Source organism: Podarcis liolepis (assembly GCF_965112155.1).
Source record: "Podarcis liolepis genome assembly, chromosome: 13".
NCBI lineage: Eukaryota > Metazoa > Chordata > Lepidosauria > Squamata > Lacertidae > Podarcis > Podarcis liolepis.
The window spans coordinates 5,836,371-5,850,846 of record NC_139573.1 but is presented as its reverse complement, the minus strand read 5'-3'; the positions used below and the strand labels follow the sequence as shown (position 1 = coordinate 5,850,846).

The 14,476-nt window shown below is 46.1% G+C and overlaps 2 protein-coding genes across 3 annotated transcripts in view; one reads left to right on the top strand and one right to left on the bottom strand.

The window, feature by feature from the left end:
* The window catches only part of LOC310692100 (alpha-1B-glycoprotein-like), a 31,009-nt gene extending 29,443 nt beyond the window's left edge, over nucleotides 1-1,566 (top strand). The window contains exon 9 of the mRNA XM_083472631.1: nucleotides 776-1,566. Within this exon, the coding sequence (XP_083328757.1) occupies nucleotides 776-973 (198 nt within the window). The 3' untranslated portion in view covers nucleotides 974-1,566. The remainder of the gene's footprint in view (nucleotides 1-775) is intronic.
* LOC310692132 (Fc receptor-like protein 5) overlaps nucleotides 1-13,233 on the bottom strand; it is a 75,589-nt gene extending 62,356 nt beyond the window's left edge. Inside the window, exons 1-8 of one of the 2 annotated variants that reach the window (XM_083472730.1) lie at nucleotides 12,382-12,668; nucleotides 12,255-12,293; nucleotides 11,425-11,721; nucleotides 9,526-9,852; nucleotides 7,928-8,263; nucleotides 7,221-7,328; nucleotides 6,468-6,549; nucleotides 4,838-5,250 (exon numbers count right to left, since the gene is read on the bottom strand). In XM_083472730.1, the coding sequence (XP_083328856.1) occupies nucleotides 5,073-5,250; nucleotides 6,468-6,549; nucleotides 7,221-7,328; nucleotides 7,928-8,263; nucleotides 9,526-9,852; nucleotides 11,425-11,721; nucleotides 12,255-12,293; nucleotides 12,382-12,406 (1,392 nt within the window). In that variant the 5' untranslated portion in view covers nucleotides 12,407-12,668 and the 3' untranslated portion in view covers nucleotides 4,838-5,072. Of the gene's footprint in view, nucleotides 1-4,837; nucleotides 5,251-6,467; nucleotides 6,550-7,220; nucleotides 7,329-7,927; nucleotides 8,264-9,525; nucleotides 9,853-11,424; nucleotides 11,722-12,254; nucleotides 12,294-12,381; nucleotides 12,669-13,029 lie in introns of those variants that run through there. The other variant, XM_083472731.1, reaches the window with a different exon arrangement.
* Between the last annotated feature and the right edge of the window lie 1,243 nt (nucleotides 13,234-14,476).

The window sequence follows — 14,476 nt, the reverse complement described above, 5'->3', positions numbered from 1 at the left end:
TTCGCCGCTTCCCCCGACGTCTTTTGCTGCAAGGGGCTGGGGGGAGATCGCTATCTCCCCCCAGCCCCTTGCTTTAGAAGAGGTGCGGGGGAAGCGGGAAGCGAAGCGCTTCGCTTCCCGCTTCCCCCGACGTCTTTTGCTGCAAGGGGCTGGGGGGAGATCGCTATCTCCCCCCAGCCCCTTGCTTTAGAAGAGGTGCGGGGGAAGCGGGAAGCGAAGCGCTTCGCTTCGCCGCTTCCCCCGACGTCTTTTGCTGCAAGGGGCTGGGGGGAGATCGCTTCTCCCGGTGCTCCGAAGCCGGGCGGGGGGCATGGGACACCTCCCGCCGCAGCGGGGACACCTTTTGAAGGCAGGCGGGGGGGGGGGGCAAAGACTTTGGCCCCCCGCCCGCCTTCAGAAGAGGTCCAGTCGGTTTCCCTAGGAACGCATTAATTGATTTTCAATGCATTCCTATGGGAAACCGTGCATCGCAAGACGAAAAAACCGCAAGACGAAGAGAATTGCGGAACGAATTAATTTCGTCTTGCGAGGCACCACTGTATCTGCATTGACTGGTAGTGGCTCTTGAGGGTTCCAGACTAGAGTCTACCTGAAGATACCACCAGGGATCAAACCTGGGAGCTGTTGCATGCAGTGCAGATACCTTGCCACTCAGCTATAGCCCTTATCCCCCACCCCACAAACTAAGGTAAGGGGGGGGGAAGGTAAAGGACCCCTGGACGGTTATGTCCAGTCAAAGCCGTGGGTCACCCTCGGTTTCCCTCTCTGTCCTCAGAGCTCAGACGTCACCTACGCCACCATTGCCTCCCCACCGACTGTGACTCCCTCCGAACCAACGCTGAAGGACAATCCCATCTCGGCAAAAGACGAAGAGGTCCTCTACAGCGATCTTCTCTTCCATCCTCAACAACGCCACCACGAGGCTGTGCAGGAAAGAGATGGTCCAGAAGTGGAGAAGGCAGGTCCTGTGTGAAGCAATGGATGGATTTGTCCCTTTCAATCTCTCCTTTTCCCATTCTCAGTTCTCCACACTGACACATCAGTTTGTGATTTATTTATTTTTTAATTCTCATAAAAACTCCGCAGCATCTTAGAGGGAATATCTCCTAGCAGACATACTTGCCTGTGCAATTTTGCTTTTTCTGCACATCCTTTCAAAGCAATTTCCCCTGATTGTAACGTGTCCCTGCATGCTATTTTCACCAATATATGCACACTTTACCCTAAGTGTGCATTTTTGCACACGTTGCTCAGCTGGAGAACTGCAAAATTAGTGTGAATCTCTAAGGCTGTCACTTTCTCTTTTCTTTTTTGTATATCATTTTTATCACGTTTTCTGTTTTACAATTTAAAATGCTCATTTTACATCCTTAAGATATCAGTGACTTCCCTTCTTCTCTTTCCACCGTTCATTTTACATATCATAAATCCCTGCAAATTTTGCAAAAATTATGCCATTCAGAATTCCATTATTGCATCCATCAAAACTTGTTTGCACTGTTGAATTTATCTTAATGCTGCCAGCGTTTTCAGCTGTACATAATTATTTCCTATACTGTACATTCAATAAACATTTTCCAGTCTTCTCTAAACATATGTTCTTCTCGTTCTCTCATTTTATATGCTAAGTCTGCAAGTTGTGCATATTCTGTCAACTTAAGTTGCCATTCTTCTTTAGCTGGGACCTTGCTTGTTTTCTATTTTGGGGCTAACAAAACATGGGCTGCAGTAGTGGCATACATAAATAACCTTTTTTGAAACCTGGGAATTTTCGTCTGAATTATCCTCAACAGAAAGAATTCTGGTTTTTGGGGGGAAGTAATTTTAATTTTAATTTTTTTCAATTCATTATGGATCATTTCCCAATACTCTTTTACAAGTCCATCACATATGAAAGAACGTTCCCTCCACCTCTTTGCATCTTCAGCCCTTACCCGATTCTGTCTTATACATCTTAGCAACCCTACTCAGAGTTAAATGCCACCCGTGAATCGTTTTCAGGTAGTTCTCCTTCAAAGAAGAACATGTTGTGAAATTCAAATCACTTTTCCAGAGTTTTCCCCAGAGGTTAAAATCTATATTGTGACCTAGTATCTACTGCCAGTGCGTCATTGAGGCTTTAACAAGTTCGTCTTTTTCCCCAGTCTAATAACAAATTATACATTTTAGACAAAAGATTCTCTTTGTTTTGTAGAAGTTATTTTTTGAATTGTGAGCTTTGGTCCGTAAAAGCAATTTTTCTATCTAATTTAAACATTTCATGTAACTGATGGTATTGTAACCAGTTCGTAACGTGGCTCCTTACATTTTCCATTGAGTTCAGTTTGCCCCCTCCCCCAAGTACAGCAATTCCCTGTAGGTTGCCCACTGTCTATCCATATTAACTCTCTTAATAGTAATAGCCTCAATAGGAGATAGCCATAAAGGTATTTTCCTTTCCAGCAGATTTCTATGTAACTCCCAAACTCTATATAGATTCTTCCTAAGAATATCTAAAGTATATAATTCGGTATTTGAACGATTGGTGTTAATAATTGTATTATAAATTGGGTGTTGCTATAATGAGGCTATTATTGGATTGTAATTGTAAACGAATAAAAATTACTATATATACCGTATTTTTTGCTCTATAAGACTCACTATTTCCCTCCTAAAAAGTAAGGGGAAATGTGTGTGCGTCTTATGGAGCGAATACAGGCTGCGCAGCTATCCCAGAAGCCAGAACAGCAAGGGGGATCGCTGCTTTTGCTGCGCAGCAATCCCTCTTGCTGTTCTGGCTTCTGAGATTCAGAATCCCCCCCCCTTGTTTTACTCCTTCAAAAACTATGTGCGTCTTGTGGTCTGGTGCGTCTTATAGAGCGAAAAATACAGTGTATATATATATATATATATATGACAGGAATTCCTTTGAATGATGACGTGTCAGGGAAGTACAGTGGTACCTTGGGCTAAGAACTTAATTTGTTCCAGAGGTCTGTTCTTAACCTGAAACTGTTCTTAACCTGAAGCACCACTTTAGCTAATGGGGCCTCCTGCTGCCGCTGCGCCGCCGCTGCACGATTTCTGTTCTCATCCTGAAGGAAAGTTCTTAACCCAAGGCACTATTTCTGGGTTAGCGGATTCTGTAACCTGAAGCGTATGTAACCTGAAGCGTCTGTAACCCGAGGTACCACTGTACTGTGTATATTGGGTGTCACTGTCGAGCATAGCTGTCAACCGTCCCTTATTTGGCGGGAAACTCCCTAATCCCAGCGCCATGTCCCGCTGCTGTCCCTTTTTGATGATGTCCCTTAAATTTCCCGGGTTTCAAAGGAAGCAGCTCCTTTCCCTCCCTCGCTGCCAGCCAGGGAGGAGGGAGGCTCCAACTGTGTTGCTTGGCTGCGTTGCTCACCCAATAAGGAGTCTAAGAACGACTGGGGGGTGGAGCTTGCATTCCTTGTGCCGATCAAATCGGCTGCGTTGCCTGGGGACTCGCCTTTGCTCAGCGCTTCCCAGCAGAGAGGCGACGGTGGTTTCCCTTGCTGCATCCGCTTTGCCGGGTTGCTGCGCTGTGGGAACCACCGCTTGAGGCTTCGTTTGGCTGCTGGCTGGGCTTTCTGCCTTTGGCTCGGAGGGGCTCAGAAGTTGAACATAGCTGTGCTTGGAAAATCCCTTATTTTGGCTGCTGATCCCTTATTTTCGAGGCTGCTGGTCCCTTATTTTCAAATCTGTAAGTGGACAGCTATGCTGCCAAGGCAGGCTGCCCAGAAGCAGCCTTTTCTCCATAGCTGATGGGCAAAACCCCAATCGTCCCTTTGAAATATGATGCAAGAGGCAGGGCGGGCAGCAGACTAATATTACTAGCGGGGAGCTGTGGTTTTGTTTTGTTCTTCTGAGAAGAGAGGAATCTGGGGACGTGGCCAGTGTGGTCTACCGAGAGAGGAAGTGCTGTTTTTATTCTGCACAGCCACACAGGTTCAAGACCTGCCATTCTCTCCAGTTTAAACCAAACCTCACACACAGCGAGGGGAGAATCTGTCCGTGTTGACGGACTTTGGGAGAAGTGATGTGCGTTGGGCATGCTTTATTTTTTTCTATTTTTTATTGGAAATTTTATTTACAACATAACATAAACCCCCACCCCCCAATACAGAAATCCACCCTCATTAAACTTGAACATAACATACAATAAGCATAACATACAACAATACAAATAAAAGACTTCCTTTATCCTGTATCTGGCCTCCTTATTTACTTCTTATAAGCTGTTTCCTTTATGAATAATTATTAAGATTTTTCTAATTGTAACTTAAATATCCACAAAGTCTCCTGCAGACATTAATCCAAACAAGTCCAGGCATGTCTTTTAGGGCACTATTTTGTGAAGTATTCTCTGCATTTTCCCCATGCTTTTTGAAACTGTGATCTCTAATTGCCTCTGTTAATCTAGCCTGTTCAATATACTCTAACAGTTTGTCTTGCCATTCCCTGTAATCGGACTCTGGTGCAACCAGACCAGGACTGAGGCAATATGTTCAAACCCTCTTGTTCCAGTGAGCAACCTGGCCACTGAATTCTGCACCAGCTGAAGTTTCCAAACCGTCTTCAAAGGCAGCCCTACATATAACGCATTGCAGTAATCTAACCTTGAGGATACAAGAGCATAGACAACAACTTCAACCATTCCTATCACAGATAGGTAGCCGTGTTGGTCTGCCATAGTCAAAATAAAAAAATTCCTTCCAGTAGCACCTTAAAGACCAACTAAGTTGGTCTTTAAGGTGCTACTCGAAGGATTTTTTTTATTTTAACCATTCCCATCATCCCTCAAGCACAGACCATGTTGGCTGGGCCTGATCTAGGGAGAGGAACAGCAGCTAACTGGGCAAATCCTGCTGCTTAGAGGCACCCTTGGGCAACAGGGCAAAGTATTTTAGACAGACAAACTCTTGAGGAAAGTGCTGCAGAAAGTGAGCCAAGCCGTATGCTGGACTAGGCAGGGGAAGGCAGAACACTGCCCTCTTCCCTGACCCCTTCCACCCCATCTCCCTGGTTGTAAATCCCCATCTGAATATTTTAATCTCCCCGATGGCTCATTCTTCTTCAGAATCTCTGTATTGTTCTGCTCTCTTCTTGCCCTGAAGGGGAATGTAGTTGTAGAGACCTTCCTCCTGGTCTTCCTCCGGTTTGGCTCCACTCTCCATCCATGATTGCGATATTGGGGGCTGAGGCAGAGCAGGGGGTGGCAAGGCAGTAAAAGGCGTTTGAGTCCTGAAAAGGAGAAGGAAATTGAGGGACATGTTCAAAGAATGATGATCCCCCCCAAGCCTGTTGGGAGCAAATTGAGGGTTTGCATCATCCACTTTTGAGAGCAACCAGTTGGACACTCCTGGGCAACTCACAAACAGGCCACCATCCTCTTTTGCTTATCTCCAGTGCACAGCAATTCAGAGGTAGACTGCTTCTGCACAATGAAGATCTACTTAGCTGTCATGACTAAAATGTTTTGGCAGAATATTCTTCACGAATGAACCTCTTTTCAAAACGCATCTAAACCACATCCTGTAGCAGCCAACTCCATAGCTCAGTTTCTATTTCCTTAAATAGAGATTGTGGGGGGGAGGGAGCCAGTTATTGTATTACCAAAGGTTCGTTTTTAAATGGTTTCACAATTTCTGTCCCAGTTTTTTTACACAGAGAATACACACAGCAGTTCATGGCAAAGGTGAATGGTCAAGCAACTCAACGAATCTGCTCCCTTCTCCCCTTCTGCCTCCACCTTTCCCTGCCCCATCGTTCTATCCCTGTCCCAGCCACCCCATCTCTTTCAGACATCTTCCCTTCTCTCCAACATGCCAATCATTTCCCCCTCCTTATCTGCCATCCCCAAACATGTCCTATTGGTCCTTCTTCCTGAATAGCTGAGTTGGCTATAGCGTGGCGCTGATTATGCCAAGGTTGCAGGTTTGATCCCCGCAAGGGGCAGCTGCATTTCCCTGCATTGCAGGGGGGTTGGACTAGACTAGATATTCCACCGGGTCCCTTCCAATTCTACAATTCTATGATTCTTCCTGTGGGGTCTCTTTGCTCCTTTTTCTGCCTGGGACACCCCCCGCTGCCTGTTCCTCCAGTCGCCTTTTATCCTTTTATCTCCCAGCCAACAAGACACTGCCCCTCTCTTGACTGATAAGTCTCTCCTGCATTTGCAAGTTGCCAGGCTCTGGGTTCAAGTTTTCCTCCCCTCTGGAAACTCCTTGCATAGTTTGTGGGTGCTCTTCGCCTCCAACTATGTTCAAAACTTTAAGAACTGAACTGCTGCCTGAGCTGGCTCTTTCGCTCCTCCCTTCTTGTGTGCCACGACCATTGTTATTTTGGTCGGCCAGTCTAGGAACACTTTTTGGAAGAAATGCTTTAAATAAATAAGAAATCATGAAGATAACACACACATCACATCACATCAGTGTTATACCAGCATTAGTTGCCGTTACCTCTGAGGCTTCCAAGTGGCGCTGAACATTTCAACATACTCAGAATTTGCTTCTTCCTTGTTTTCCTGCTCAGATTTCAACGCTTCCAAAGTGGAAATGAAAAGAGAAAAGAGGAGAAATATGGTGAGACAGGGCTGGTCCTGAAAACAAACCTCTTGTGGCTGGGAGTTCCACAGGACAGACACAGGCAAGGCTCCCTCCGACATCCTAACCACATCCAATACGAAGGAAGACAAAACAAATGCTTGGTTTTGTTGCTTTTAACCAACACTGCTCTCACGGCCACCACTCTCACGACACAGAGAGGAGCATCATCCCCTAAAGATCTTAAGCAGGCTTCTACATACATAGGTAGTAGTAGTAGTAGTAGTAGTAGTAGTAGTAATAATTTATTTATACCCTGCCCACCTTTTGGGTTACCCAGCTACTCTGGGCGGCTCCCAACAGAATATTAAAAACATGATCAAACATCAACAACTTCCCTAAACAGGACTGCCTTCAGATGCCTTCTAAAATTCAGATAGTAGTTTATTTCCTTGACATCTGATGGGAGGATGTTCCACAGGGAGAGTGCCACCACCGAGAAGGCCCTCTGTCTGGTTCCCTGTAACCTCACTTTTCGCAGGGAGGGAACCGCCAGAAGGCCCTCAGAGCTGGACCTCAGTGTCCGGGCAGAACGATGGGGGTGGAGATGCTCCTTCAGGTATACTGGGCCAATGATATGAGAGGCCCACAGTCTCCAGCATCACCTACCTCTCTTCCTTCTCGTGCAGTAAAAAGCAAGAGGGACCATCAGGATCACCAGTGGAATTGCCCAGCCTGCATATAGCAGGGGTGACGAAGAGCAATTTGGTGCCCAAGCTGCAGAGAGGAAAGAAGGGGATTTGGCTGTTGGTATGAATAAGGAGAGGGGGGACTCCATTGCAGCCGTTGTTGTTGAAGACACAGTAACAGTAATTCAGTGAAGTTAAAAACATATCAGTATATCGGTATACCGATATACCAAAGGAACAGAAAAGACATTATATGTATGCGACAAGAGCCACATGGATGCTGCTAGCTTAGAGATGGAAAGAAAATTATGTCCCTACCAGAGAAGAAAGGCAAATAAAACTGTTGGACTATGCTGAAATGGCAAAACTGACTGGAAGACTCAGGAACCAAGGAGACCTAAACTTCAATAAAGAAAGGGGAAAATTTATAATTTATCTAGGTGATCACTGTAAACAGGTGAAAACCCTAGCAGGATTGTAATAACACTTGCAATGTAACTAATATTATGGACAAGATGGGAAGATATAAAATACAGATTGTGGAAAAATATGCAGTTAAGAGGGTGTACAATAGGACCCACGGAGGGGAAGATGGAAAATCCAGAGATTTGGAGAAGTCTCTAATTATGGGTATGTAATTTGGTTTGTTATGAATTAATATTTGTAAAATATTAGGGCATGGCTCACCTGTGAGATTCACCGTTTGGCTCCAGGGAGACATGATCCATCGGCTGCTCAGTTTCTGCTCATACCTGCAAGCAAATCCCCCAGTGTGGATGCCGGCTGTGACTTGGACCAGGATGTCTGCAGAGGCGTTCGAGAAGGCATTCCTGGGTTCTCTGGAGTCCGCCAGAGACTCTTCACCGCTGCAGGAAATCTTGACCCCATCGCGGTAGAAATGGAACCTTTGCTCTGTGTTGCTGCCAATGGCCAAGCAAGTGAGGCGCAGGAATCCCCCTTCCTTCACCACTCCAGACGGAGGGTCCACTGTCAGCACCGGGGCAGGAGGAGGAGCTACAGGAGCTGTCCGTAAAGGGAAATGAGTACAATGGCTAAGTGATTAGGAGTCTGTGGCTCATGGAGGTTTAAGGGGCAAGCCATAACTAAATCGGGTTCATCCAGGCAGGGTTGTCAGCAGAGAGTCACAGGTTCATGAATTCCCCACTTGGACTTCAGGAGGGGAGAGGAGAGGAGAAGATCAGGAGCATGTGTTGCACAGCATTCAGGGGAAATGTGCAGTGTCCGGGAAGGTAAATGTTAGCTGGCTAAACTCTTGATCACAGTTTGGGGATCTGTACTACTCATGTCATGTGTAAGCCATCACATCCCCTAAATTGCCCTAAGAGTCTCCACTGGTACCATAGAGGGGTCTCCCCACTTCAGACCTTCACCATCTGTCAATGGTATGAGGGTGGTGACCCCTTCGGCAGCACATGTACTAAAATTGGAATGATACAGGAAAGATTAGCATCGCCCCAGCTCAAGGATGACATGTAAATTCGTGAAGAGTTCCATATTTTTTCAGGGCTATATTTTTTTTAATAAGGATTCGGGGAAAATTGTAATATATTTGACAGAACACTGTAAAATGTTAAAAACATTACCAAGATTGAAAAAACACTTGCAATGTGAAAAGAAATATAGGAGAAAATAGAGTTTTATGGAGGATAATATGATTTGCAGTAAAAAAGGGTTATATGTGGACCCCACAAAAGGGAGGGTGGAAGTCTGAGAATTCTGTATTTTTATTGGATTTTTTCTGTGAATGTAAAACCAAATTGTAAAACCAATAAAAATAGTTATAAAAGAAGTACCAACTGGTATGAGGGTGATGTGTCAGTACTTTCCAGCATGCCCCAGGCCCCTTGCATGGTTTCCTACTCATGAGTAGTATTAATGCTTGACTATGTGTGGGTTAAACCACAGAGCCTAGGGCTTGCCGATCAGAAGGTCGGCGGTTTGAATCCCCACGACGGGGTGAGCTCCTGTTGCTCAGTCCCTGCTCCTGCCAACCTAGCAGTTCAAAAGCATATCAAAGTGCAAGTAGATAAATAGGTACCGCTCTGGCGGGAAGGTAAACGGCGTTTCTGTGCGCTGCTCTGGTTCGCCAGAAGCGGCTCAGTCATGCTGGCCACATGACCCGGAAGCTGTACGCCGGCTCCCTCGGCCAATAAAGCAAGATGAGCACCGCAACCCCAGAGTCGGCCATGACTGGACCTAATGGTCAGGGGTCCCATTTGGATTGTTATGAATTAATATTTGTAAAATATTAGGGCATGGCTCACCTGTGAGATTCACCGTTTGGCTCCAGGGAGACATGATCCATCGGCTGCTCAGTTTCTGCTCATACCTGCAAGCAAATCCCCCAGTGTGGATGCCGGCTGTGACTTGGACCAGGATGTCTGCAGAGGCGTTCGAGAAGGCATTCCTGGGTTCTCCGGAGTCCGCCAGAGACTCTTCACTGCTGGAGGAAATCTTGACCCCATCGCGGTAGAAATGGAACCTTTGCTCTGTGTTGCTGCCAATGGCCAAGCAAGTGAGGCGCAGGAATCCCCCTTCCTTCACCACTCCAGACGGAGGGTCCACTGTCAGCACCGGGGCAGGAGGAGCTGCTACAGGAGCCGTCCGTAAAGGAAAATGAGTACAATGGCTAAGTGATTAGGAGTCTGTGGCTCATGGAGGTTTAAGGGGCAAGCCATAACTAAATTGGGTTCATCCAGGCAGGGTTGTCATCAGAGAGTTGTGGGTTCATGAGTTCCCCACTTGGACTTCAGGAGGGGAGAGGAGAGGAGAAGATCAGGAGCATGTGTTGCACAACATTCAGGGGAAATGTGCAGTGTCCGGGAAGGTAAACGGTAGCTGGCTAAACTCTTAATCCCCATTTGGGGATCTGTACTACTCATGTCAAGGGACGCGGGTGGCGCTGTGGGTTAAACCACAGAGCCTAGGACTTGCTGATGAGAAGGTCGGCAGTTCGAATCCCCGCAACGGAGTGAGCTCCCGTTGCTCGGTCCATGCTCCTGCCAACCTAGCAGTTCGAAAGCACGTCAAAGTGCAAGTAGATAAATGGGTACGGCTCCAGTGGGAAGGTAAACGGCGTTTCCGTGCACTGCTCTGGTTCGCCAGAAGCGGCTTAGTCCTGCTGGCCACATGACCCGGAAGCTGTACGCCGGCTCCCTCGGCCAATAAAGCGAGATGAGCGCCGCAACCCCAGAGTCGGTCACGCCTGGACCTAAGGGTCAGGGGTCCCTTTACCTTTACCTTACTACTCATGTCATGTGTAAGCCATCACATCCCCTAAATTGCCCTAAGAGTCTCCACTGGTACCATAGAGGGGTCTACCCACTTCAGACCTTCTCCATATGTCAATGGTATGAGGGTGGTGATCCCTTCGGAAGCACATGTACTAAAATTGGAATGATACAGGGAAAATTAGCATGGCCCCTGCACAAGGATGACACGCAAATTCGTGAAGCGTTCCATATTTTTTCAGTGCTATATATTTTTTAATAAGGACTGGGGGGGGAGATTGTAATATATTTGACAGAACACTGTAAACGGTTAAAAACATTACCAAGATTGAAATAACACTTGCAATGTGAAAAGAACTATAGGAGAAAATAGAGTTTTTTGGAGGATAATATTTACAGATTTACAGTGAAAAGGGTTATTTGTGGACTCCACAAAAGGGAGGGTGGCAGTCCGAGAATTCTGTATTTTTTATTGGATTTTTTCTGTGAATTTAAAACCAGATTGTAAAACCAACAAAAATTATTATAAAAGAAGTAACTGGTATGAGGGGGATGTGTCGGAGCTTTCCAGCTTGCCCCCAGGCCCCTTGCCTGGTTTCTTACTCATGAGTAGTATTCATGTTTGACTAAGGGTTACAGCGCTATCGTCCAAGAAAAAAAGACCCACATTGCAGTCTGAGCAGATATCAAGAAGGTTCTCATTTCCGAGGTAACCCTGGCATCTAAGAACATCACCCACTGCCTTATAACCACGCCAGACCAGTGGTCCTGCTAGCATTGTATACACTGACTGGCAGCATCTCTCTCCCGGTCTTCAGGCAGGAGAGTTTCCCAGACCTACCAGGAGACAACGGGGATTGAACCTGGGACATTCTAGGGCAGCCTTCCCCTTCATCTTCCAAGGGAATTATGCGTGTTTTTTTAAGGCCTCACCCATCACTGAAATCCTGATCCTTCTGCTTTTGGGGGATGAGATGTTCCAGCTCGATTCCGCAGCTTGGTACGTGCAAAAATGATCCCCGCTGTGTCGAGGAAACAAGCGCTTCATGTGCGTTAAGGAGGCCAGAGGAGAAGGGGGCCTGTAGCCATACAACAGCAATCGGTCCTTCCGAAAGAGAACCCTTGACATGAGAAGGTTTTCAGGAGCAGAGCATGTGAAGTTCACAATCTCCCCACTGCTATAGGTGTCAAGCTTCGGGGACACAGAGAAGAACGGAGGACGAAGGGGGTCTGAGAAGCAAATAAACAGATAAGGAATAAGAAGCAAGCCTTGTTTGGCGATGCCCCATTTCCCTTCAAAATGCAAAACGTAAGACCGCCCAAGTGTGGCAGGGCAGGAGACCAGGGTGGCCTGCAACAAAATGTTGCCATGTATGTCAAGTGGGAGATAACCAGAGCATGCCCCACTCTGGTGAGACAGTCCGCAGGCAGGGAGGGTCTCATCCTGCATACCAGATGGAGCTGGTAGACAGCTGCCCTGGACACAGAATTGACCTGCGCCTCCATGGACAGCAGTGAGTCCAAAATGACTCCCAGGCTGGACACCTGGTCCTTCAGGGGCACAGTTGCCCCATTCAGGACCAGGGAGTCCTCCACATCTGCCCGCCCTCTGTCCCCCAAAACAGTACTTCGGTCTTGTCAGGATTCGGCCTCAATCTGCTAGCCGCCATCCACCCAATCATGCAAAATGTGACACTCCTACATCCCATAGAGCTTCTGTCTCCTATCACAAAAGTTGAAAGAAGAACGGAAATCCGCTTTACCTGCATGGACTGATCTCCCGAGAAGGATCTGGAGACAGACTGGAAGTGAAGAGCAAAGGAGAGATGCAGTGTGAATGTGAGATAGACGGCAAATTTCCAATCTGAGTTGGGCAGAGAGGTCACCAACCTGTCACCAAAGCAGCAGACTTCATGCTCAGTCAGTATCCCTGGAAGAACAACCACGGCTGGAGCCCCAAATCCACCTTCTCTCTGGTTTCTGTCCCAAGAGAGACAATGAACCGGCCTTGCCGGAGTCTGTCTTCTCAAAGCAAAGACTAAAGACAGGAAGCACAACATCACACCCTTGATTCCTGTGCATTGTGGACACACACACACACCCTGAGCTGTGTGCGGAACGCGGCCTATAGGCTTTAGCCATAACCACAAGCTTTATCCAGCTCCATCTAGGAACTGCTAACTGTTGTGTATTGAGTCAAAAGATTTTATATCTGTATTATTATTGTCTGTATTTGCGGTTCCCGAGGGTACAGCTACTATTGGTTCATTTAAGCTGCTGTATTTGGATCCTCTGTCTTATTGGTTTCCTCCAAAAGGCAGGACTGTGATTGCCTGATATTGTTCCCTCCAAAATATATCCTTTCTAGCTAGTCCCCTGTCCCTATAAATGTAGCTTTCCTCTCCCCAGTCTTTAGTCTTGTTGCTTTAATAAAGAAGTGTTACTAGAGAACTGTCTCCAGCATATTATGTCAAGAGAGCTGAAATCACAAACCCCACGTCACAACACTAACCACATCTGATCTTGCTGTGCCATCACCTGTTATTCTCTGTGGTCAAACTTCTTGAAGCATCCCAAATGGAACAATGTGCAGCAGGATGGGAGAAGGGAAGAGCAGAAGTCAACTTTACCTGTGTAGACAGATCGCCAAAGGAAGATCGGGAGATTGGAAGGAAAGCTCCTGCTCTGGGAAACTGGTATTAGTTGCTTCCAGCCTGCCAAACTCCTTTGAGAAGCTTCTGCCCCCTCTTTCCCAAGTTCAGTTAAAGAAGTCACGTTAGAATTCAACTTGGAAATGTGAAAACACACGCATTGAGAAGCGGATTTCAGTGCAACATGCTGAGTACCTCAGCTGAAACATAAATGTATTTACAATATAAATACATTCAAGTACAGTGGTGCCTCGCAAGACGAAAAGAATCCGTTCTGTGATTCTCTTCGTCTAGCGGTTTTTTCGTCTTGCGAAGCAAGCCCATTGACAGATTAGCGGATTAGCGCTATTAGCGGCTTTTAGCGGCTTATCTGCTGATCGGATCAGCTGATAAGTGGTTTAGCGGCTTAGAAAAAAGGGGGGAGGAAAAAAACCCCGCAGGAACTCGCAAGGCATTGTCGTCTTGCGAAGCAAGCCCATAGGAGATTCGTTTTGCGAAGCACCTCCAAAACGGAAAACCCTTTCGTCTAGCGGGTTTTCCGTCTTGCGAGGCATTCGTCTTGCAGGGCACCACTGTAAAAAAAAAGGCGAAAGATTTATACGATCTGAAGAGAAACCAGAGTATAACGTTTGAAACCAGAGATAACGTTTGCAAGTTTTAAGGAAGTTTTGTGATAATATCGATCAGAAATATTGTTAAAAAATAAGGTTAACAGCAAAATAATACTGTAGTGTAATATTAATTTAAGAAATGTGAAAGAAGTGAGTAAAATGAAGGATTATCAGACAAGCTGAGGGAAGTCAAAAAGGAGAAATTTGTGATAAAATGAAACGATGTTTGGATTGTATAATTTTTGTATTGGAAAATGAATAAAAAATATTTACATATTAAAAAAAGAAACTTAAATGTATTTACAGTGGTACCTCAGGTTAAGTACTTAATTCGTTCCGGAGGTCCGTTAACCTGAAACTGTTCTTAACCTGAAGCACCACTCTAGGTAATGGGGCCTCCCACTGCTACCGTGCCACCGGAGCACGATTTCTGTTCTCATCCTGAAGCAAAGTTCTTAACCTAAAGCACTATTTCTGGGTTAGCGGAGTCTGTAACCTGAAGCGTATGTAATCTGAGGTACCACTGTATTTGCATTTAGATCCCACCCCTTTCTTCTGTTGGCAAACATATATTTCTTCGGTTAGTTAAGAAAATTTCTCTAGTGCTGGACTGCAGTAAAAGCTTGACTGTAGCTTAAAGGAAATATCAAAATTATCAACAATGAGTACAGTGGTGCCCCACAAGATGAATGCCTCGCAAGACGGAAAACTCGCTAGACGAAA